This window comes from Rhinoderma darwinii, chromosome 4, assembly GCF_050947455.1.
Source record: "Rhinoderma darwinii isolate aRhiDar2 chromosome 4, aRhiDar2.hap1, whole genome shotgun sequence".
In the NCBI taxonomy this organism is placed as follows: Eukaryota; Metazoa; Chordata; class Amphibia; order Anura; family Rhinodermatidae; genus Rhinoderma; species Rhinoderma darwinii.
This window is the reverse complement of record NC_134690.1, coordinates 81454777-81477689: the sequence shown is the minus strand read 5'-3', so window position 1 is coordinate 81477689 and position 22913 is coordinate 81454777. Positions and strand designations below refer to the sequence as shown.

Genomic DNA, 22913 nt, shown 5'->3' with positions numbered 1-22913 from the left:
ATAGTCAGGGAACAATAAAATCACAAGGCAGCAGCATTGCAATGATTTGAAAAAAAATGTAGTGGAAAACACCTTTAATGATTAATTGGGCAACGAGCAATTCTCTAATATCGCATTCTCTCTTAATATCGTCATTCTGTGTGAGCTTTATGATGTTAGAAGTATAAAAGTATCAGTGACACAAGTTTTCCCCATTGTCTTTGAGGTTTGGCAGCCAGATGAAGTCTGTCTGCTGTTGCGGGGCAAAATGGAGAACACATCAAATGCCATCATCCTGGAACTAAACAAGTTTCTTCTTGGTTTGGAGATGGCACAAGAGAACCATTTGCAACCTGACACAAGCCCACTCCGAGCCGAGGATGACACTAACTGCTCAGTTTCATCAATAGAAGAGGATTTTCTGACGGCCTCTGAACATCTAGAAGACGATAGTGAAGGGGAAATCTGTAAGGGAGGCAAGTATCCTTGAGAAACAGGATATGTACTGTAGTAGTTACTAGTAGTAGACATATTACTTCTCTCATCATTTACCTTTACTACGTAAATATTACCTTCTTTAATTGCCCTTTTAGTTTACGTAAAGTATTTAGACAGTGTTTAGAAGGGGTACCCCTTCATTTGCGCTTTGCACTGGACAGGTACAAGACTGCATAATAGAAACGAGGAACAGCATGAATATTCACTGATTTCAATAGTCCGAGGCGATAGCCCCTCAAACCCATTTAAGAGCTAGCAATAGAAAAAAAATGTACTTTAAAGGAGTTGTCCAGTCCCTAGAAATTGATGGCCTATCTTCAAGATAGACCATTGATATCTGATTGGTAGGGGTTCGACTGCCAAGACGCCCGCCGATCAGTTGTCTTGAAGGGGCCGCAGCACTCGTACAAGCGCTGCTTCCCCTTCATTCCGATTACTGCTCACACTGTGAATCGCTGACACAGCAGTAGTGGCGGTTTACAACCTTCTCCCATTGAAGTGAATGGGAGAAGGTTGTAATACTGTGAACCGCCGCTACAAGCGAGTCAGCGATTCACAGTATGAGCAGTAAGGAAAATGAAGGGGAAGCAGTGCTCGTATGAGCGCTGCGGCCCCTTCAAAACAGCTGATCGATGGGGGTCCCGGTAGTCGGACCCCAACCGATCAAATAATTATGGCCTATCCTGAGGATAGGCTGTACATTTTTATGGACAAGGCATCTCCTTTAATAATGTTAAGATATTATCCCGAAGCTTAACCCCTTAAGGACGCGGCCTATTTTGGCCTTCAGGACGGATCGATTATTTTCGTTTTTGCATCGTCACATTCCAATAACCTCTTAATTTTTCCATCGATGTAGCTGTATGACAGCTTGTTTTTTGTGGGCTTGTATTTTTCAATTACACTATTTTGGAGTACACATCATTTATTGATTCACTTTTATTTAAAAAAACTCGGTTGGTTGAAAATAAAGAACAGCAATTCCTCCATTATATTTTTAGTTGGTTGAAAATAAAGAACAGCAATTCCTCCATTATATTTTTTTCATGCTATGAATGTGTGGTATAAATAACATGTTACTTTATTCTACAGTTCCTTACGATTCTGGCGATACCAAATATATGACTTTTTTTATGTTTTAATATGTTTGCACAGTAAAGCATGTTTTATGGGTCAAAAAAATCTTTGTGTCACCTCCATTAAGTCTATAATTTTTTTGTTTTTCTGTTGATCGAACCATATGAGGGTTTGTTAATTGTGTGACAAATTGTAGTTTTTGGTTATATAAAATTAACTGATTGACTTCTATACATTTTTTTGGGGGGGTAAATGAAATAAAAAAATAGGAAATCCACCATAGTTTTTTGTGGTTTAAATAATGCTATATATTTTTTTCTACTGGTCATTACAATTGTGAAGATACCGTAAAACTCTATATTTATACCCAAAAAATTTTTTATCTTTTTTGGGAGGGGAGACTTTTTTAACTAAACTTTATTGAACTTTATTTTCCAAAGCTATAAATTCCTGTAATCCATCAAAGGAAGACCAAAGTAGAGTATGAAATCTAAAATTCACTTTGTTACCCTAGTACAAAGTTATTTCCCATGAATCCAGTGCACCATGAAAGTTTAGAAATTGTTCCAGTTATAAAGTAGCTACTGGGACAGTATTATTTATTGAGTCTGACTGGGGACACATCAGATATATGTGAATATATAATTCAATCATCTTCATGGAATCCAATTTATATTCCAATATGTAGAATCCAATATTCCTTTCATGTGGGATATATATTATTCATTATTTTGGAGTTCATCTTTTTAGAAATGTAGGATGAAATGCTGAAATAAAATATAAAAAACTGTTCACGTGCAGCTAGCTATGCCTTCCCCAAAATATCCACAGTCTAAAAGTTAATTTGAAGTCTAGCAGAATTGGCTATTGTCAGTGGTGACATTTATTTTCGTGAGATAGTTATTATCAAATAATCCATTGTATTTCATGTTGTATATGTGTCTTGTGATCTTCACGTTAATACTATATATTCTTCATGGATAATCCACTGAAGCAAGTTCTGACCTACTTTTCTCCACTCTTCATTGTAGAGCCTCCTGATGATATCAAGAAAGTGAAAAGAAAAGTATCTGAAAGTTCTCAGAACAAAAAAATTGGAAGGACAAATCTAAGAAGAGAGGAATATAATGTGATTGTTGAGTCCATGGATAAGATAAGAAGAAACTCTGAAGAAAGGAGAGCTTCTGTAATGGGAATCAACCTTGAGTGTAAAACTGGAATAAAGGAGTGTCACTGTATAGAAAGTAATGTACTACAAACCACATTGTGTGAGGTTGATCATTGCACAGAATCATTTGAAGACCCGGCAACTACAGGCCAGTATGCAACCAACCTGGCAGAGTCTGTACTACAAGACGCATTTATTCGGCTTTCTCAGTCTGACAGCTCTTTCACCAAGGAGGCAGCTCTTTCCATCTCAGCTAGTGACTCTTTACTTTCAGGGTTCACTTCTAAAGAAGGTTCTCTTGCGGCATCTCGCTCATGGAATGATCTTCCAAAAATTGTTATAGTACAGAGCCCAGACAGTTGTGACAGCCCAAGAGAATGGGTTGATGAATCTCATTGGCCTGAGCAGGAGAACCTTGAAAATAATTCTGACCATTGGGCAGATGAGGATGCCCCATATGGCTCCACACAGAGTACATTAGATGCAGCGTTCACATGTGCAGCATCTGTGATAGGCACACTTTCAAGACCACAGTCTACCGATCCTAATAATTCAGAACATAATGATAGTATAAATGTAGAAAAGAATTACAGTGTTGAAGAACACATCACAGATCTTGTAGGATTTCCAAGTGGTATAGAGGGTACAGAATTTTCTGTGCCATCTGCTTTGTGTGGGATGACTCGGGTAGCAAGTGCCGTAGCTGTTTGCGGCCTAGGTGAACACAGACAAACTCATTATCCTGCCACATCTAGTGGACTTTTATTAGCAGCTGATGCATCAACAGCTGTGGCTCTACATTGCAGCATTGCATTGGGAACCAGCATGGAAAAACTCAAAGATAACATTGCGAAAGCCCTTCTCAAAGAAGCTGCTCTCGTACTAACCAGTCCCTGCACATATAAGAATGTAGGCGAGTTTCTAGAGTCTATCAATGAGAAGATCCTGAACAGTGTAAGCACTGCTAAACTTGCTCATGTCGGTGATGTGGTTAATGATGACCTAGCTCACAATTTATCTGATACTATCTTAAGACATTCAGCAGACAAGGCAGTACAAGGTTTTGAAGTTCAGGTATGCTCCACTACACCCAATGATTTTGTAGCAACTACTACTGAACTTCTTTTTGATGTAATGCATTTCACCTGTAAGAAGATGAGTGATCTTGTGCAAAGTGGAGACTTGCCTTTGAATGTATTAGATGACAGTCCTAAATCTGTAGATTTAGAGAAAAGAAACAGCCAAGTTGATGAACCCGGTCACAGGAATAAAAGCCAGTCAACCAATTTATGTAGCACCCCTGAACAGAGAATTGAACCAATTCCACTCACACTGCCTCAAAATGAAGGGAACGGAGGCAATACCCTCCCAGGAGAGAGTCATTGCACTACAAGTAGTCAAGCTCAAATTAAAACTCCATGCAGTAAACAATGCCTAAGGAGGGAACGCTACAAAAGACACCACAATGACCAAAGAGCCAGGGAAAGTATTTTTCTAGAAGATGACTGCAGGTATTGTGTGCCAGACAATGGATCCATGGATGGAAGTATGAGTTCAGGAAGTCAAGAAAAGCTCCACAGTGAGATACAAATAGCCAAAGAATTCACTCTGAATTTATCATTGGGGAGTAATAATATGTTGCACCCGTCCCAGGCCGTAGTTCCAGTGAAACATCTTGTCAGTAATTACTGTTTAACAGACTTTGCTGATGATTTGTCGGAAACTGTGGTTTCTATGGCCACTGAAATAGCTGCTATATGTCTAGAGAACTCCAATGGGAAGCAGCCTTGGTTTTGTGCATGGGCAAAAGGGAGTGAGTGCTTGTTGACACCTTGCAGGTCAGTGAAAAGGAAAAAAGATGCATCCCCTGGTGGGTCTGTAGTTAGAAGGCACCGTCCTCCAAGACTCAGTGAAATAAAGAAGAAGACAGATGAGCACCCAGAGCTTAAAGAACGGCTAATGAACCGAGTAGTAGATGAGTCCATCAACCTTGATGATGCCCCCGACCCTGTCAGTGCTTTTGCCAATGAAGTGGCTTCTAAAATAATGAATTTAACAGAGTCATCCGCTGCAGATCCTCTATGGCAGGGGCAAAACCTATCACGGAACAGATTACATTGCGACAGATGGAGTAGAGGTAAAGCATCTAGTTATGAAAGCATCCCTGAGGAAGATTTTGATGCCAAAAGTCTTATGAACACACTGGGCCCTGGGAACATGTTGGGACAGCCGTTTAGCAGGACAAGTTCTGTGTCTAAACAGTCCAGCTGTGAAAGCATCACTGATGAATTTTCTAGATTTATGGTGAACCAGATGGAAAATGAAGGAAGAGAATTTGAGCTGTTGCTAGACTATTATGCTGGGAAAAATGCAAATAGTATTCTGAATTCTGCTTTGCAACAGGTTTCCAGGAGAAATAGCCACTTGAATGTGAAACCCACATGCCTTTCCAAACAGTCTAGCACAGAGAGTATCACTGAGGAGTTCTACCGCTACATGATAAAGGAAATAGACAAGGAAAGTAAGGAAATGTATTCCAGCAGAAATACTGCCGAATGGACAAATAATTTAATGCCTCCCTCACCCCGCACCCTTTTCTGCTTTCGCCAATCTTCTATGCCTAGTACCATATCATCTAGCGCACGTCTCACTGTAAATACACCTGTTAAAGCAAACTCTCTAGATGGGTTTTCAAGGAGTGGTTCACGTGACTTCCTCAACATTCAATCTGCAAATTCCATCTCTTACACAAACCTCTGCAAGTCAGACTCTTGTCTATACCAAAGGTGCCAGACTGACCAAGCTACAGATATGTTAATCCATGAAACCTGGTCCAGTTCCATTGAGGCATTGATGCGCAAGAATAAAATCATAGCAGACAGAACGGACAGTGTAGATGCTGAGGCATCATCATCACCGAAGGCTTCACCAGCACATGTGAACCGATATGCCAACAAGCTGGCTGTGGACATTGTTCAAAGTGGAAAATCCCTGCTAGTCCAACACCAGGACTCATATGAGAGCACAAATAAGGGAAGCCTTAAAAGTAATAATCCAAGTAGCTCACAAAGTGGATGCAAACCTACAGACAGTCAAGACATTATAGCTGTAAATAAACCTAAAATTCACCAGCCTGGTTCCTCCGGTGGACCTATGGAGGTGCCTTTGATACAAATTGAAACAGAGCAAAGGGAAGACACAGATGAAAAGGACCAAGCCCATTTACCCAAGGAGATTAATCGTCTTGAAGACTTTCCAAAACAGGGTGAAGGAAGAAGCATCTGCCATGTAGACATCAGGTACTAGCGCTACTTTATAATGTATACATGAACGGAAAAAGTGCCTTTTACTCACAGTCTTATTTATATTACTGGTACTACCAGGCGTGACACTAAAAACACAGATTTCTGGGTAATCTACTGATTTAGAATGACACATTTTAGAATGACAGATCTCTGGTGATATGACCTCATATGATACTATTGACACTGGATTTATTCCCTAAACATTATCAAGTGCAGTTAAATTCACCTTTTTGCTCCATATTTCGGCTTTATGGGGTATGTTATGTGTTTGCATATATAACATGTATATGTACAATACCTTAAAATAGAAATATCAAATTTAAATATCTAAATATTCTAATAAAAGAACACATATTACAGATTATATATTCCACTTTTTCCATTTTACTGTATTCCACCCAAAAATCAAAATATACAGCAGTTGGCTTAAAAAAAAAACTAGGCCGTTTTAGAGTCTGAGCGAGTCACACATACTTAATGGAAATGTATAGTTCCTTTTCGGCATTGATGCGAAGTGTATGTATGTTAGTGCCACCATCATGTACATGCTTACCAGGGTCTAAGTGGCGTGTGGCAAAAAGCCTTTTCTTGTTAAAAATTAAATAACAATTTCAAAAAGAAAAACAACCCCTTCCAACATATACTGTATCTGAGCAGCAAACATCTGGGACGATTACTGATAATATTGCACGTCTTTCTGAGGAAACCTTTGAGTGTTGGCATTCAATGTAAATTATGTGCAGTCTGTAAAAAGTTTTAAAAAACAGTGAAATTACCTGTTTTTAATCTTTATGTCTTTCTCTTTTGCCAGTGAAGTAGTCTTCTACTATTTCACCCAGCGACTAGCAGAAGGTAGTAAAAAAATAATGTATTCTACAATATATCTGACTGATTCAGTGGTTGTTCTTTAATCACTCATGCATTCAACCTTCTTTTAAAGGGGTTGTCTCACCACGACTAATTCAGTCTATATGTCCTATTATGGCATATGGGCGTCATAGAGGGGTCCCCTGCTCAGAAACCCCTCTGTGAGCCAGAACAGAGAGCCAATCTGGAGGACCCAGTGCGTCCATAAATAACATTAATAGTCATTCATTTGAATGGTTGGAATATAAAACTGCATTATACAAATATATAGGCAGATGCGGGATCCCTTGGTGATAACAGCAGATAGCCGTGGGTTAGAGAAGCCCTAGACAACCCCATAAATGATAGGGGGGACCTGACTCAGGCTGACAGTGGCACAGCTGATTTCAAGTGTTACCGCAAGCTTGAAGTGGTTGCAGCATTAGACCAGATGAGGGGAGATAGTCTCTCTCGCTGTTTTTTTTTTACAATATATGCTAATAAATGTAAATATATTGTACATAATTGTAAATAAATCTAAATCAATTAGTGCATCGTAATAAATAAGAATACATCAGTTAATAACAATAATTGAGTGAAAAGTGCAAATTTTTTCAAAGAATGAAAATAATGCTCCAGGGGTTTGATGTGCATGACTTTCTGACTTGTTGTTGCTCTTTAACTCATTGGTGCATATAGATGGTTGAATTCCCCATTCAGTCACAGATTATATTTTTCTTGCAGATGCTGTAGTGTTCTGCATTCACTACTCAAATAGAGAATTTGGCTAGGTTAAAGGGGTTTTACACAGGACGATTATCATACAGACGAGCGTTCATATAACGCCCGTTACCGATAATTGCCCTGTGTAAATAGGGGAATGATCAGCACATCTCCCTGAGGAAACAGGGAGACGCACTGCCGACATGATAATAATGGATGGGGACGAGCGATCAGAGTAACGACCGCTCGCCCCCATCCATAGCTCCATGTGAGAGAAGCAAACGAGCGCCGATCAACGATGTCTCGTTGATCGGCGCTCGCTGCACCGGCCGATTGTCGGCCGGTGTAAAAGGGTCTTTATTCCCGATTTAGACATTTATGGCCTATCCATGGGATAGGCCATAAATGTTTGATAGATGTGGGTCGCAGCTCTGGGACCCGCACCTATTTCCAGAACGGTGATCACCTGACCCACCTGCCTGGCTTGCTTGACTATTTCCATAGCTCCTATAGTTGTAAGAGGAGATAGCCACGCACATGCTCTGTCACCTCTCCATTCATTCTCCTGTGGATATGCCATACATGTCTGAGTTGGAAAAACCCCTTTAGCTGAGAGCGTACACAGCAGTGTACTTACCATCTTCCATTGGTGCATCGTTGGGGACAGTCTTACCAACTACATTGTAGTCTAAAATGACAATGATATTCTTAAAGATGTTGTCCAGGCTGGGGCTGTTTTTTATACTAATGCCCTATCCACAGAATAGGTCATCAGTATATGATCGTGGGGGTCCGACACCCGGACCCTGCACCGATCAGCCGTTCCGGCTGCCTTCGGGCACCGAAAGCTATGCAGTGGTTGGTGCCAGAAGCAAATGGATCCGACTACTGTATAGCGGCCGTGCTGCAGTACTGCAGCTCTGTGCCTCTTTAAGTGAATAGGAGCAGAGCTGCAGTAACCCAGCACGGTCACTATACAGTGGTCAGAGACTACTGCTTCAGGTACCGACCACTCAATAGCTTCCGGCAGCTGGAACGGCCGATCGGTGTGGGGTCTGGGTGATGGACCCCCACGATCATATATTGATGACCTATTCTGTGGATAGGTCAGCAGTATAAAAAGAATAAAGGCAATTCCTGACTTGGGTGATTCGATTAGAAAGGTGGTGGTGCTGTTATATTACTGCTAATAAACCTCCCATCCAGTAAGTTTCCTGCAGATGTCACATGCCAAGTGATATGCCAATTTACTTTTTTATTCTTCAACTTTTGTACAATTATGGCAGCTGTATGCAGATTTACAGTTCTGTGCTGATGTTCTGGGATGAAATTAGGGCTTAAGCTTCTATTTAGTGGCCTCACACCAAGGGCATACGTACCATGAAGGCAGCTCATGTGGCCACTATGGAGCCTTTGGAGAAAAGGGGGTCCAACTTCTTTGCTACTGGGTGGTGAGAAACTGTGCAGAACTCCCAACTACAGAGAAACTTAATTATTATCATGTAAGGGGGTGGTGGTAATGGGGAGGGTGTGGAGGGGCACAAACACTAGGCCCCCTTCTATCCTGAGTGGCAAACTGTAACACCATAATGGGGGTCTAAGTTTGATCTTATCGAACATTTGGAGCTCCTTGATACAGCGATATTATCTTGTGTATAACATGTCCACATGTCAGTTGGAAAACGGTGGATAAGGGGATCCTTTAAAGGCATAATATATGTGAGAATTTTTTTCTCTTGATGTAATTGTATAGTTGGGGAATAGTAGTCCAAGAAAATATAAAATACAGAATTTTATAATATGGACATATTGAACACATTCAAAATCCGTGTGATGGGGCGTAACTAGGAAAGACTGGGCCCCAAACCAAACTTTTGACCGGGCCCCTGTCCCCTGGGTGCCACACACAGCCCCCCTTGTAGATAGTGCCCCCTGTATATTCTGCCACACAGCGCCCCCCTTGTAGATAGTGCCCCCCTGCAGGTAGTGCCATACAGCCCCCCTGTAGATTGTGCTATACAACCCCCTGTAAATAGTGTCACACCTACTTGTAGATAGCGCCTCCACCATCTTCTTGTAGATAGTGCCATACAGCCCCCCATGTAGATAGCGCCATACAGCCCCCCTTGTAGATAGTGGCATACAGTCCCCCTCCTGTAGATAGCGCCATACTGCCCCCTCCTATAGATAGCGCCATACAGTTCCCTCCTGTGGACAGCACCATACAGCCCCCCTCCTGTAGATAGCGCCATACAGTCCCACTCATGTAGTTAGCGCCATACAGCCCGCCCTCCTGTAGATAGCACCATACAGATCCCCTGTAGATTGTGCCATACAACCCCCTCACTGTAGATAGTGACATACAGCCCCCTCACTGTAGATAGTACCATACAGCCCCCTCCTGTAGATAGCGCCATACAGCCGCTCCTCCTGTAGATAGCGCCATACAGCCTCCCCTCCTGTAGATACCGCCATACAGCCCCCCTCATGTAGATAGCGCCATGCAGCCCACTCTTGAAGATTGCACCATACAGACCGCCTGTAGATAGCACCATACAGCCACCTCCCTGTAAATTGTGCCATATAGCCCCCTCACTGTAGATAGCGCCATACAGCCCCCTCGTGTAGATCACGCCATACAGCCCCCCCTGTAGATAGCATCATACAACCACCTCCCTGTAGATAGTGCCATACAGCCCCCCTCCTGTAGATAACACCATACAGTGATAAGGAGAACGGGGGACCGAAAATGCCCCCAAAATGCTCCATGAGAAGCATGGGACTTCAGGCTCTGTGTCCGGCTTGTGTGTCCGGAAGCTCCATAGAAATAAACGGCGCGCCGGTCACGCGTGCGCACAAGCGCGAATGGCCCTCCATTCATTTCTACGGAGTTCCCGGACACACAAGCCGGACGCAGACCCCGGAAGTCACATGCTTCTCGTGGAGCACTTCGGGGGACTTTCGAGCCCCCGTTCTCCTTATCGCTGGGGGTCCCAGCGGTCGGACCCCCAACGATCACACATGTATTCCCTATCCTGTGGATAGGGGATACATGTGTTTTGTTGGACATCCCCTTTAATGGCAGAGCGGAGAAATACCTCACGGGCCTTCCGTAGTGTTCAATAGTATCTGCATCCTAAAGACGCAGATACTATTGAATCTGGCATGGGGGGCCGTGACGGAGGACGGTACGGGCCTCCTCATTCCATGGGCCCGGTAGCAGCCGCTATGGCTGCTACAGCGGTAGTTACTCAACTGTCCGTGTGTGTTCACAGCAACTATTAGGCACACAGCCTACATTATAACAGAAGTCATAGCTCTAGTAATCTTCTGAATGACCAAATGCTGAATGTCTGACTTCATTTCTCCATCAAAAGATTATTTAAGAGTCAATTGTTATTTATGGCTCATCAGCTTCCCTACTTAGGATTGTAAGCTTACGGGAGCAGGGTTTGCTACCATTTGTATGTATCTACAAAAGCATTCCAATCTTGCATGTGACTTGTTGTGCTACTGTTGTGTTTTACCCCTGTTTGTGTTGTGTTTTACCCGTTCGTGTTGTGCTATACCCCTGTTTTGTACTGCATTGTAAAGAAGCACAGAATGTGATAATGCTATAAAAAAAAATCTGAAATAATCATAATAGTCGCCCTGAGCACCCAAGGAAAGATATAACCCTGTAGGATGAACTATGTAAATTTCCAAGATGAGAAAGAGGGTGGTGCTGCCAGACTTGGAAGCTGGACCTGATTTTTGTATTTTCTTTTTAGTAAAATCTAGGAATGCACCCACAGCATGTGCCATTGAAGGGAGGGGGAGGGGGTCTGGACGGCCTACATTCCTGGCCTGACAGGGAGAACAATTGGCTTGAAACACGTTTTCTGGGTTAGGATAAAATCTACAAAAATAAGTTGTATTGTCTGTTTTTGAGTCAGCTTGAATTTTTTCTAATAAATGTAAAGAACAGCTAAGGCTTCGTTCGGGCTCCATTCTGACGTTGCTTTCTATCAGAACGGAGCACTGACTGAAACAATCGGAAACCATAGGTTTCCGTTTGCATCACCATTGATTTCAATGGTGACGTTCCAGTTCAAATGGTTTCCGTTGTGCAAGAGTTCCGTCGTTTTGACGGAATGAATACCGATATCAAAACGGCAGAATCAAAACGACGGAAACCTTGCATAACTGGAACAAACAGAAACCATTTGCACCGGATCTGTCACCATTGAAATCAATGGTGATGCAAACCTATGGCTTCCGTTTGTTTCAGTCAGGGCTCTGTCCTGATGGAAAGCTCCAAAGGAACGTCAGAACGGAGCCCTGACGCAGATGTGAACGAAGCCTGACAGGTGAGAGATGGTGCAGAGCTTGTGCCTGTTGTAAAACTATGGTCATGAGCTCTGCAAAATGTTAACAAATATTTCTCAGACATGACTCAAACTAATAACGACAGTTTTACAGGGTCCACATCTTGGTCTTTCAGCAACATTGATAAGTCTTCCCCCATGTAGGAGCGGCTGTCAAATACCTCGTTAAGGGGTATTCCGGTTACATGCGCATGCGCACTGCCGCTCCATTCATTCTCTATGGGAGCGCCGGAGATAGCAGAGTGCAGTGTTTGGCTTTTTCCGGCGCTGCCATAGAAAATGAATAGGGGGTAAGTTGTTGTAATTTGCAAAATCGTGCGGCCATAAAGGGTGTATTAATTCATGGCCGCACAATTTTGCAGATAAAGGGACAATTTACCCGCGTTAACATGCGGCCACTAACAGGCTGTTTGACAGCCGCACCGAACATGGTGCTGGAGCGGTTGTTAGCCGCGTTGCGACCTTGTCAGGGTTGTTCCGTGTGGCCCTACCCTTACCATATCTGGACAGGGAGGAACGTTCCGAGGGAGAAGCGAGAGCTGCCACAGTCGATACTGTCTTTTCAGGAGTATTGACATATGTTTGCCATTAGGAAAGAAGGGAAACGACACAGTACTGATTATTACATGAACTGTAGGGTTCTCTGCTGCGTTTTTTTTTTCCATTGCTGTTTTCTAATAATTTATGATACCACATATTCCCAATGATGTTTTATGATGTTGTATGAAGCTATGTATTTAACATTTTAAGTATTGCTATTTAAGTAGATAAGGTTTGGATTTTGGAACAGGGGGGCTGCTGTGGGGATTGCTGAGTCTGCATATCTTGTTGTTTACTTTTAGCAGGTTGTTGGGGGCTACACTCCATTTTTCGAGGTTTTTTTCTATTTGCATGTTGTCAGATGCTGCAGATTTCGTTGCAAAAATTTTCTGAGACTGAAAATCAGTTCCATTCATCTGAATTAAATTTGCAGAAATCCATTCACCTGCTGAAGAAACAACCACATTCAGATGAATAGAAGTGATATTCAGTCACAGAAAATTTCTGCAATATTAGCTGTCGCATGTGACTACATCATTTACAAAATTGCTTTATTTTAGAAGCATTGGAGAAATAAAAAACAGTTTGGTTGCATTAACCCAGAATACTCAGGTAAATGTCTCAATATTTCATTACAATGTATTGACCTTTAACATGTTCTGTTTTATACCAGGCCATTGCCGGCAAAGCAGGGTACGCAGAGGTCTGCAGAAATAAAGCCGAGTCCTGAACCCCCTACTCCTCTGAGTAGCAGTGAGGACAGCACAGGTAGCTGGTCTCAGCTCGTGAATGAGGAGGAAAACCCAGAGGATACCAGCAGTTTTCTACAGCTGAGTGAACGATCCACAAGGTAAATATATCAGCAATATCCAGCACCTTCATGTTCCACTGAACTGAGTATACAATGATATAAGAGCATAAATGAAACGTTACATGGATAGTCCAAAAAGCATTTCCCCCAAAAATCCAATATATTTGGAAATATAAGTCTCTGTACTTTACTATTTAGTGGAGTCATGTGTTGCTCACCTGTACAGGACACAAATACTGGGGTGTAGCCACTAATGGCAGACAATACAGTGTCCATAGGAGTTGTCACCAGTTTTCCACAAACCCCGAATGTAAATCTTCAAATATCTCCTTGGTATAGATCTATAGATGTGTGTCGGTCTTCACTCAGTGATATCCTAAGTAGATATTGTTACATTAGATACATTTTTACAACCTGTAAGGGTAAGTTCACACGTAGCGTAAATACTGCGGATTTTCCGCTACAGATTTTGTTGCAGAAAATCCGCAGTATAATACAGTAGCAGTATTTGAACAAATCTCATCCACACGCTGCGTAAATGATGAGTGGAAAAAAACTCTCCAAAATTTACCTGAGGTGAGGAATTTTAATCCACAGCATGTCAATTGTTGGAATCGCTGCTTTTTTTAAATTATTTTTTATTTGAGGGTTTCTCCTATTAAATTCAATGGGGAGGTAAAAGCCGCAACTAACAGCAGATGTGTAAAGGATTTGCCAGACACAGGTTCTGTGTCGACGCCCGTGGGCAATCAGTCTGCACCTGCTCCTATGTCTGTGAGACTGACTCCATCTTCCACCACTCAGGATGGCAGGCTTAGGAGTGGGAGAGCCTATCACAGCCTGGCCAGACGGAGCTAGTTCCCGCCCACTGTCTATTTATACAGAGGGACAATCTGCGTGATGCTTCCCTGGTAGTGCCCCCCACCTCACCTCTTGAACCCCACCTCAAGTTTCCTGACCGGTTCTCAGGGGACCGGAAGACTTTTTTCTCCTTTCGGGAGAGTTGTAGACTCTATTTTCGCTTAAAGCCCCACTCCTCAGGTTCTGAGAGTCAGCGAGTGGGTATAATAATGTCCCGGCTCCAGGACGGGCCCCAAGAATGGGCCTTCTCCTTGGCTCCTGATGCCCCTGAACTTTCCTCCGTTGATCTTTTCTTTTCTGCTCTCGGGCTCATTTATGACGAGACTGACAAGACTGCCTTTGCCGAGAGTCAGCTGGTGACCTTACGTCAGGGTAAGAGACCTGTAGAGGAGTATTGTTCTGACTTTAGAAAGTGGTGTGTAGCATCTCGGTGGAATGACCCTGCCTTGAGGTGCCAGTTTAGATTGGGTCTGTCGAACGCCCTCAGAGACCTGCTAGTTAGCTATCCCTCTGCTGACTCCCTAGATCAGGTTATGGCTTTAGCGGTACGACTTGACCGACGTCTCAGGGAACGACGACTTCAACGTTTTTGTGCCTTCTCCTCTGACTCCCCCATGATGGCTCCCGAGGTTCCGTTGCTTCATTCTTCCACGGAAAACTCGGATGAACCTATGCAACTCGGGGCATCCGTGTCCCCCCGACAACGTAGAGAGTTCCGCAGGAAGAATGGTCTCTGCTTCTACTGTGGGGATGACAAGCATCAAGTGAACAACTGTCCTGGGCGTAAGAATAAGCAGCCGGAAGAACTTCCGTGCCTAAGTGATCATCGGGGAGGTCACTTGGGCGCACAGGTTTTTCCCGTAAAGATGAAACCTAATAAAATCTTGCTTCCCATTCAGGTCTCTTTGGTGGTAGGTCTGCTACCGGCAGTGCCTTCGTGGATTCAGGGTCTTCTGTTAATATTATGTCTGTGGAATTTGCTATGTCTCTAGCTATGCCATTGATTGATTTGCCTAAACCTGTCCCGGTAGTGGGTATCGACTCCACTCCTCTTGCTAATGGTTATTTTACACAGCATACCCCTGTTTTTGAACTCCTTGTTGGCTCCATGTATTTGGAGCAGTGCTCTGTACTGGTGATGCAGGGATTATCGTCCGATTTGGTTTTAGGCCTTCCCTGGTTGCAGTTGCATAGTTTAACTGGAATACTGGGGATCTTACCAAATGGGGTAATGAATGCATGACGTCATGTTTTTCTGTTAATTCTATTTCTCTCCCTGAGGAGGTGAACACTCTACCTGAGTTTGTTCAGGACTTCGCTGATGTTTTCTCTAAAGAGGCCTCCGAAGTGTTACCTCCTCATAGAGAATACGATTGCGCAATCGATTTGGTACCAGGAGCTAAGCTCCCTAAGGGTAGGATATTCAATCTCTCTTGTCCCGAACGTGAAGCCATGAGAGAGTATATCCAGGAATGCCTGGCCAAGGGTTACATTCGCCCCCCTACTTCTCCAGTAGGTGCTGGCTTCTTCTTCGTAGGGAAGAAGGATGGTGGTCTTAGGCCATGCATCGACTACCGGAATTTGAATAAGGTCACTGTAAGGAACCAGTACCCCCTTCCTTTGATTCCTGATCTCTTCAATCAGGTTCAGGGGGCCCAATGGTTCTCTAAGTTTGATCTACGGGGGGCTTATAACCTTATCCGCATCAAAGAGGGGGATGAGTGGAAGACTGCGTTTAACACGCACGAAGGTCATTTCGAATACCTCGTCATGCCCTTTGGGCTGTGTAATGCTCCCGCGGTCTTCCAGAATTTCATAAATGAGATTTTAAGAGACTATCTGGGGTTATTTCTTGTAGTGTACCTTGATGACATACTTGTGTTTTCCAAAGACTGGTCCTCCCACATAGAGCATGTCAGGAAGGTGCTCCAGGTCCTTCGGGAAAACAAACTGTTTGCTAAGACCGAAAAATGTGTGTTTGGGGTGCAAGAGATACCATTTTTGGGTCAAATCCTCACTCCTCATGAATTCCGCATGGACCCCGCCAAGGTCCAGGCTGTGGAGGAATGGGTCCAACCTGCCTCCCTGAAGGCGTTACAGTGCTTCCTGGGATTCGCTAATTATTACAGGAGATTTATTGCTAACTTCTCGGTCATCGCTAAGCCTCTTACGGATCTCACTCGCAAAGGTGCTGATCTCCTCCACTGGCCTCCTTGAGGCGTCCAGGCTTTTGAGGTCCTTAAGAAGTGCTTTATCTCGGCCCCAGTGCTGGTTCAGCCCAACCAAATGGAGCCATCCATCGTGGAGGTTGACGCCTCCGAGGTGGGAGTGGGTGCTGTCTTGTCCCAGGGTACCAGGTCCCTCACCCATCTCCGTCCATGTGCCTACTTCTCCAGGAAGTTTTCGCCAACTGAGAGTAACTATGATATTGGCAACCGCAAACTCTTAGCCATTAAATGAGCATTTGAAGAGAGGCGCTACTTCCTGGAGGGGGCTAGGCACCAGGTAACGGTCCTTACCGACCACAAGAATCTGGTTTTCTTAGAATCTGCCCGGAGGCTAAACCCGAGACAAGCTCGATGGGCGTTATTTTTTACCAGATTCAACTTTTTGATCACCTATAGGGCTGGGTCTAAAAATATTAAGGCTGACGCACTGTCGCGTAGCTTCATGGCCAGCCCTCCTTCAGAGGAGGATCCTGCTTGTGTTTTGCCTCCAGGTATAATAATTTCCTCTATTGATTCTGATTTAGTCTCCGAAATTGCGGCTGATCAAGGTTCAGCTCCCGGGAACCTTCATGAGAACAAGCTGTTTGTTGTCCTGCATCTCCGGCTAAGGGTACTTAGGGAAAATCATGACTCTGCACTATCTGGCCATCCAGGCATCCTGGGTACCAAGCACCTCATTGGCAGAAACTACTGGTGGCCTGGGTTGCTTAAAGACGTTAAGGCCTACGTCGCCGCTTGTGAAATTTGTGCTAAGTCCAATACTCCCAGGTCCCGACCAGCGGGCTTACTATGTTCTTTGCCCATTCCCCAGAGACCTTGGACCCATATCTCCATGGATTTTATCACCGATTTGCCTCCATCTCAAGGCAAGTCGGTGGTTTGGGTTGTAGTAGACCGCTTCAGTAAGATGTGCCACTTTGTGCCCCTCAAGAAACTACCCAATACTAAGACGTTAGCTACCTTGTTTATCAAACACATCCTGTGTCTCCATGGGGTTCCTGTCAATATTGTTTCTGACAGAGGGGTACAATTTGTTTCATTGTTTTGGAGAGCCTTCTGTAAAAAGTTGGAGATTGATCTGTCCTTCTCCTCGGCTTTCCATCCTGAAACTAATGGCCAAACGGAGAGGACTAATCAGTCTCTAGAACAATATTTAAGGTGTTTTATCTCTGACTGTCAACATGATTGGGTCTCATTCATTCCCCTCGCCGAATTTTCCCTTAATAACCAGGTCTGTAACTCGTCAGGGGTCTCCCCCTTTTTCTATAATTTTGGATTTAATCCACGGTTCTCCTCCGTTTCACCTGGTAGTTCCAACAATCCCGAGGTAGATGTCGTTCATCAGGAACTGTGCACAGTCTGGGCCCAGGTTCAGAAGAACCTAGAGGCATCCCAGAGCATACAAAAGACTCAGGCAGATAGAAGACATTCTGCTAACCCCTTGTTTGTGGTCGGGGATCTGGTGTGGCTATCTTCTAAAAATTTGCGCCTTAAAGTCCCGTCTAAGAAATTTGCTCCCCGGTTTATAGGGCCGTACAAGGTCATTGAAGTCCTTAAGCCTGTCTCCTTCCGACTGGAGTTGCCCCCGTCCTTTTGAGTGCACGACGTCTTTCATGCCTCCCTCCTTAAACGCTGCTCCCCGTCCTTGGCTCCCTCGAGGAAACCTCCGGTCCCTGTTCTCACCCCTGAGGGGGTAGAATTCGAGGTGGCCAAGATTGTGGACAGCAGGATTGTCCAAGGCTCCCTCCAGTACCTGGTCCATTGGAGAGGATACGGGCCTGAGGAGAGGACTTGGGTACCTGCCCAGGATGTTCACGCTGGGGTATTGCTCAGGAGGTTCCACCTTAGTTTCCCCAATAAACCAGGTCCACCTAGAAAGGGTCCGGTGGCCCCTCATAAAAGGGGGGGGTACTGTAAAGGATTTGCCAGACACAGGTTCTGTGTCTACGCCCGTGGGCAATCAGTCTGCACCTGCTCCTATGTCTGTGAGACTGACTCCATCTTCCACCACTCAGGATGGCAGGCTTAGGAGTGGGAGAGCCTATCACAGCCTGGCCAGACGGAACTAGTTCCCGCCAACTGTCTATTTATACCTGCCTTTCCTGTTCCTCCTTTGCCTGTGATTCTTCTATGCTTGTTTCCTGGCTTGCTGCTGCTACTTGTACTACGGATCCTCTGCTTGTTATTGACCTTGGCTTTCTGACCACTCTCCTGCTCAGCGTTTTGTACCTCGCTCTGTCCTGGTTTGACTCGGCTCGTTCACCACTCATGTTGCTCATGGTGTTCCCGTGGGCAGCTGCCCCGTTTCCCTGTTTCTGTGTACCCCTGTCTGTTTTGTCTGTCTTGCACTTACTGAGCGTAGGGACCGTCGCCCAGTTGTACCCCGTCGCTTAGGACAGGTCGTTGCAAGTAGGCAGGGACTGAGTGGCGGGTAGATTAGGGCTCACCTGTCTGTCTCCCTACCCTGTCATTACAAGATGTTGCGATTTTTGCAGCAGAAAAGCTGTGATTCCGCCGCAAAAATCACAACTCAGGGGGGAAAAAAATTATACCTATCCAAAATTCTGAGTTTCTTCATCCAGGTCAGCCTCCCGAGATGACCTTTCACCCCATGTGACCGCTGCAGCCAATCACAGGCTGCAGCGGTCACATGGGATGAAACGTCATCCCAGGGCTGCAGAATGTCAGGACGTCAGAGGGTTGCATCGACTTGGTAAGTATATATTTATTTTTTTTCATTGCAGGATTTCCACAGCGGACATCCCGGACGAAAAACTGCACCACAATCTGCTGCGGTTTTTTGGCCAGAATTCACTGCGGCTAACAGGGCAGATACGCTGTGTTTTCTTTTCTTTTTTTTTGCAGCGTATCCGCCCTGTGTGAACGTAGCCTGATCCAGGTTTTAACAGATTTATTTTGCCTTGAAGTGCAGTAAATGTATTTTTGAAAAATAAAAAATAGTATCAAAGATTATAGAAACCAAAAGAATAATTGTGCAACAGTTGTCTCATAAATCCTTGTGTGTGTTCTTTCTCAACAATAATGGCAATGGCAGCACTAGGAGCAGTGTAGGTGCTGTAGAACTGGACGCGTTCCTAGAGATTGTTCCGCCTGGCACTACAGTGGATATGTAAGTATATATTATGTTTATTAACATGCATTCTTCTTCATATACACATAAGACTAATAAAGGCTGTGTGAGCTGTCAGTGCAAAGCCTTAATTCAAAGGATCTGCCTACCAAGTGGTATCACATAATCAGTGGGTATTCATGTGGGATAACTAAATAGTGAGATGCCAATAATACTTATATGCGTAAGCTTCATGTATTGAATGTAGTCATCATTTCAAGGTTACACTTGGTATTAGGGTTGTGCAGCCTATGTATGCGGTCACACATCACTTGTCACTACTGAAAGGCGTGCCACTAGCCCTGATGGCCTGGGCACATGGAGCTTGTACACTGGATACCACACTTGGTCCCATAATCTATAAGTAGGAAGCTGTACTGGTTACATTGCGCAGTTCATTGACTTATCAGCGTTATTTAGGTAACTGCCTGGTGGCATTATTTGGGCACCTTGCGGCAATGTTATTTAGACACTCGTGCACTTTATCATTGTATTATTTGTGCACTGTATGGCACATTATAAGGGGGAGTGCATTAATAGAAGGTACTGCACAGGGCACCATCCAAACTGGGGTTGGCCCTGCTTCACAAAAATCACTGAGAGACCTTAACCCAATAAGAAAGGATTCAGATCATAGAATTGTTGTGATTGGAATCAGTGGGGCAAGGATCTCTGCCAGACAAAACTACTGATATGCACCAATAAAGTTTAGAATACATGAAAACCCTATTCCAAGGTGAAAGATCGTCTGCTATAAGTTAAGGGAGTTTTATGGTTTTATGTAAATGAAGCTTAATTTTAAAAACAATTATAATCTCTAATATACTTTGTTTCAATTTCTCACAGTTTTCAACATCACTGTGTACTGTATGTGAACATTTTTGTTTACATCAATTTGCTGAAGACCCATACAGCCCTAAAAATGACTAACTTTTAGCTCTCAGTAGTATTAAATCTCTATGGGTTTTCAGACTAGGTACTCAGGCACCCAGTCGTATTAGTTCCGTGCAATTCGCAAAAATATGCAGCAATTCTGTAAGATAACTGGCATTTGCAAGTCCGCAGCATGCCCTAAAATTCACGCAAATATTCCCACTACATGTAGATTAGGTAGTAGTTTAGAATATATTAGAAAATTAGAGCATGTCTAGAGCTCTGTTATTTCAGCTATATTTATGTAGTCACCGAGAACCTCTTTAAGTGGCACCTGCAGTGAAGCCGCTATTTTTCCCTAACTTTATTATGCAAGTCAAGGAAAGTTAGTATATAAAAGTATAAAACAAATTACAGTGGTAAAACTCTGACATACGGAATCTCTGCAAATGACATTCAAAAGCTCCAGGGTCATGTTCTACATGATAGTGACACAAAATGACTGTTCTGCAGTATAAAGAAAACTTCTATTTTATAATTGCAGCTTAATTTACCAACCTAACATAAAGGGGTTGTCCAGGATTAGACAAAAGGGTGAGCTTTTCTTCTAGAAACAGCAGCCATTCACTGAAATAGGGATGAACTACTGTACAATGCATTAGGAATGTCTTCAGACCCTTTCACTGTTTTCACATTTTGTTATGATGAGGCTTGTGCTAAAACCCAAAAAAATAAAAAAAAATTCCCCATCATTCTGCACTCAATATCCCATAATGACAAAGTGAAAACAGAAGGTCAGTAATCTTTTATAATTTATTGAAAAGGAAAAACTAAAATATTGCATTGACATAAGTATTCAGACCCTTTACTCAGGACTTAGTTGAAGCACCTTTGGCAGTGATAACAGCCTCCAGTCTTCTTGGGTATGATATCAGTCACATGGTTTTCACACCTGGATTTGGGGATTTTCCGCCATTCTTCTCTGCAGATCCTCTCAAGCTCTGTCAGGTTGGATGGGGACCATCAGTGGACAGACAGTTTCAGGTCTCTCCAGAGATGTTCAATTGAGTTCAAGTCAGAGCTCTGGTTGGGCCACTTACCTGTGTTGTCTTGGCTGTGTGCTTTCAGTCATTGTTTTGTTGGAAGGTGAACTTTTGGCCCAGTCTGAGGTCCAGAGCACCCTGGATAAGGTTTTCATTAAGAATATCTCTGTGTGCAGGTAAGCAATGGGTGCGCATTGAGAAGGGAATGTCTTCCCTCGCATTGTCCTCCTTGCCTTGGTTGACTGCCTCCCAGCGACCAACGTCGTCGTTGCCTTTCCTCACACGTCAATTTCTTGTAGTTTGGGAACGGATCATTGGTACTCTGGACCTTGTTCACCGTCCGGGTCCTTTGACTCCTCTGTTTGATAACCCTTCCCTCCGGCGGTGGGTGTGGATACATTCCTCTGTTGGGAGAGACGTGACGGTGGATGTTTGGCTCAGACCCTTACACCTGATGGTACAATTTTGTCGATGACTGCTGTCTCTGAGGCCTGCCCGAGGAGACGATCAATATGGTGGTCTTATTTTCAGCTGCGTTCCTTTCTCTCCTCCATGGGTGATTGTCTTGTGTTGCTACAGGGTAAGACTCCTCTGGAACATTACCTGTCTTTGACTCCTGCTCCTTCTCATTTGCTGTCCTATTTACATGGTGTCCTCCAACCAGGATATTCCTACTCTCAGTTGACATTCACCACAGCTTGGGATGAGGAAATGGGGGTTCGACACTCTGAGGAGGAATGGGGAACTTCTTTCTTACTGGCTCATAAGTTACCGACTTCTTGTTTTGCTCAGGAGAAAAACTATAAAATACTTACCAGATGGTACCACTGTCCTTCCTTTTTGAATAAGATATTTCCAGATGTGTCTGCCGATTGTTGGAGGTGTGGGGAGGCTCCTGGAACTATGTTGCACATTTCGTGGGATTGCCCCAAGCTACGTCCCTTTTGGGGAAAAATCTTTGATCTTGGCAACAAACTTTTTGCCACTGACGTTCCTACCTCGGCTTCTATTGGGTTGCTTTTCATGATTCCTGGATCACTCCCACACCTCAAAAAGGGTGTCTTTAGGCATTTTCTGACTGCAGCTAGAACAGTCATCCCACGTCATTGGAAGTCTAGTACTGTGCCTTCTTTGAAGGAATGGGTAACGGAGGTGAACGGGATTATGAGGATGGAGGAATTGATGTCTGCTAATCGGGGTACATGAGAGATCTTTGTTCGAACTTGGTCAATTTGGTCAGGATTCCGGGGTGGTGCTGATCTGCCTCTCTGGTTGGATCACCTTTTTTGTTGACTGCTCATATAGCCAAAATCTATGTGCTTTTGTCCGTTTGTGTTTCCCTTCGTCGTCTTGTGATTATGTAACTTCGTGTTAAAATTTGCACTAAATCGTGTCATTATTACTCGTTTTTTGGGACTGGTTTCCCTAAATATTGCACTATCTTTGCTGTGAATATGGTACTGT

The 22913-nt window shown here is 43.8% G+C and overlaps 1 protein-coding gene across 3 annotated transcripts in view; it reads left to right on the top strand.

The window, feature by feature from the left end:
* The window catches only part of SPHKAP (SPHK1 interactor, AKAP domain containing), a 295658-nt gene that overhangs the window by 244998 nt on the left and 27747 nt on the right, over positions 1 to 22913 (top strand). For 2 of the 3 annotated variants that reach the window (XR_012883118.1, XM_075861277.1), the window contains exons 6-9: positions 206 to 455; positions 2586 to 6021; positions 13177 to 13353; positions 19459 to 19533. Coding sequence is in view for 2 of the 3 variants with exons in the window: in XM_075861277.1 (XP_075717392.1) it covers positions 206 to 455; positions 2586 to 6021; positions 13177 to 13353; positions 19459 to 19533 (3938 nt within the window). In the remaining variant the exon portion in view is untranslated. The remainder of the gene's footprint in view (positions 1 to 205; positions 456 to 2585; positions 6022 to 13176; positions 13354 to 19458; positions 19534 to 22913) is intronic. The other variant, XM_075861278.1, reaches the window with a different exon arrangement.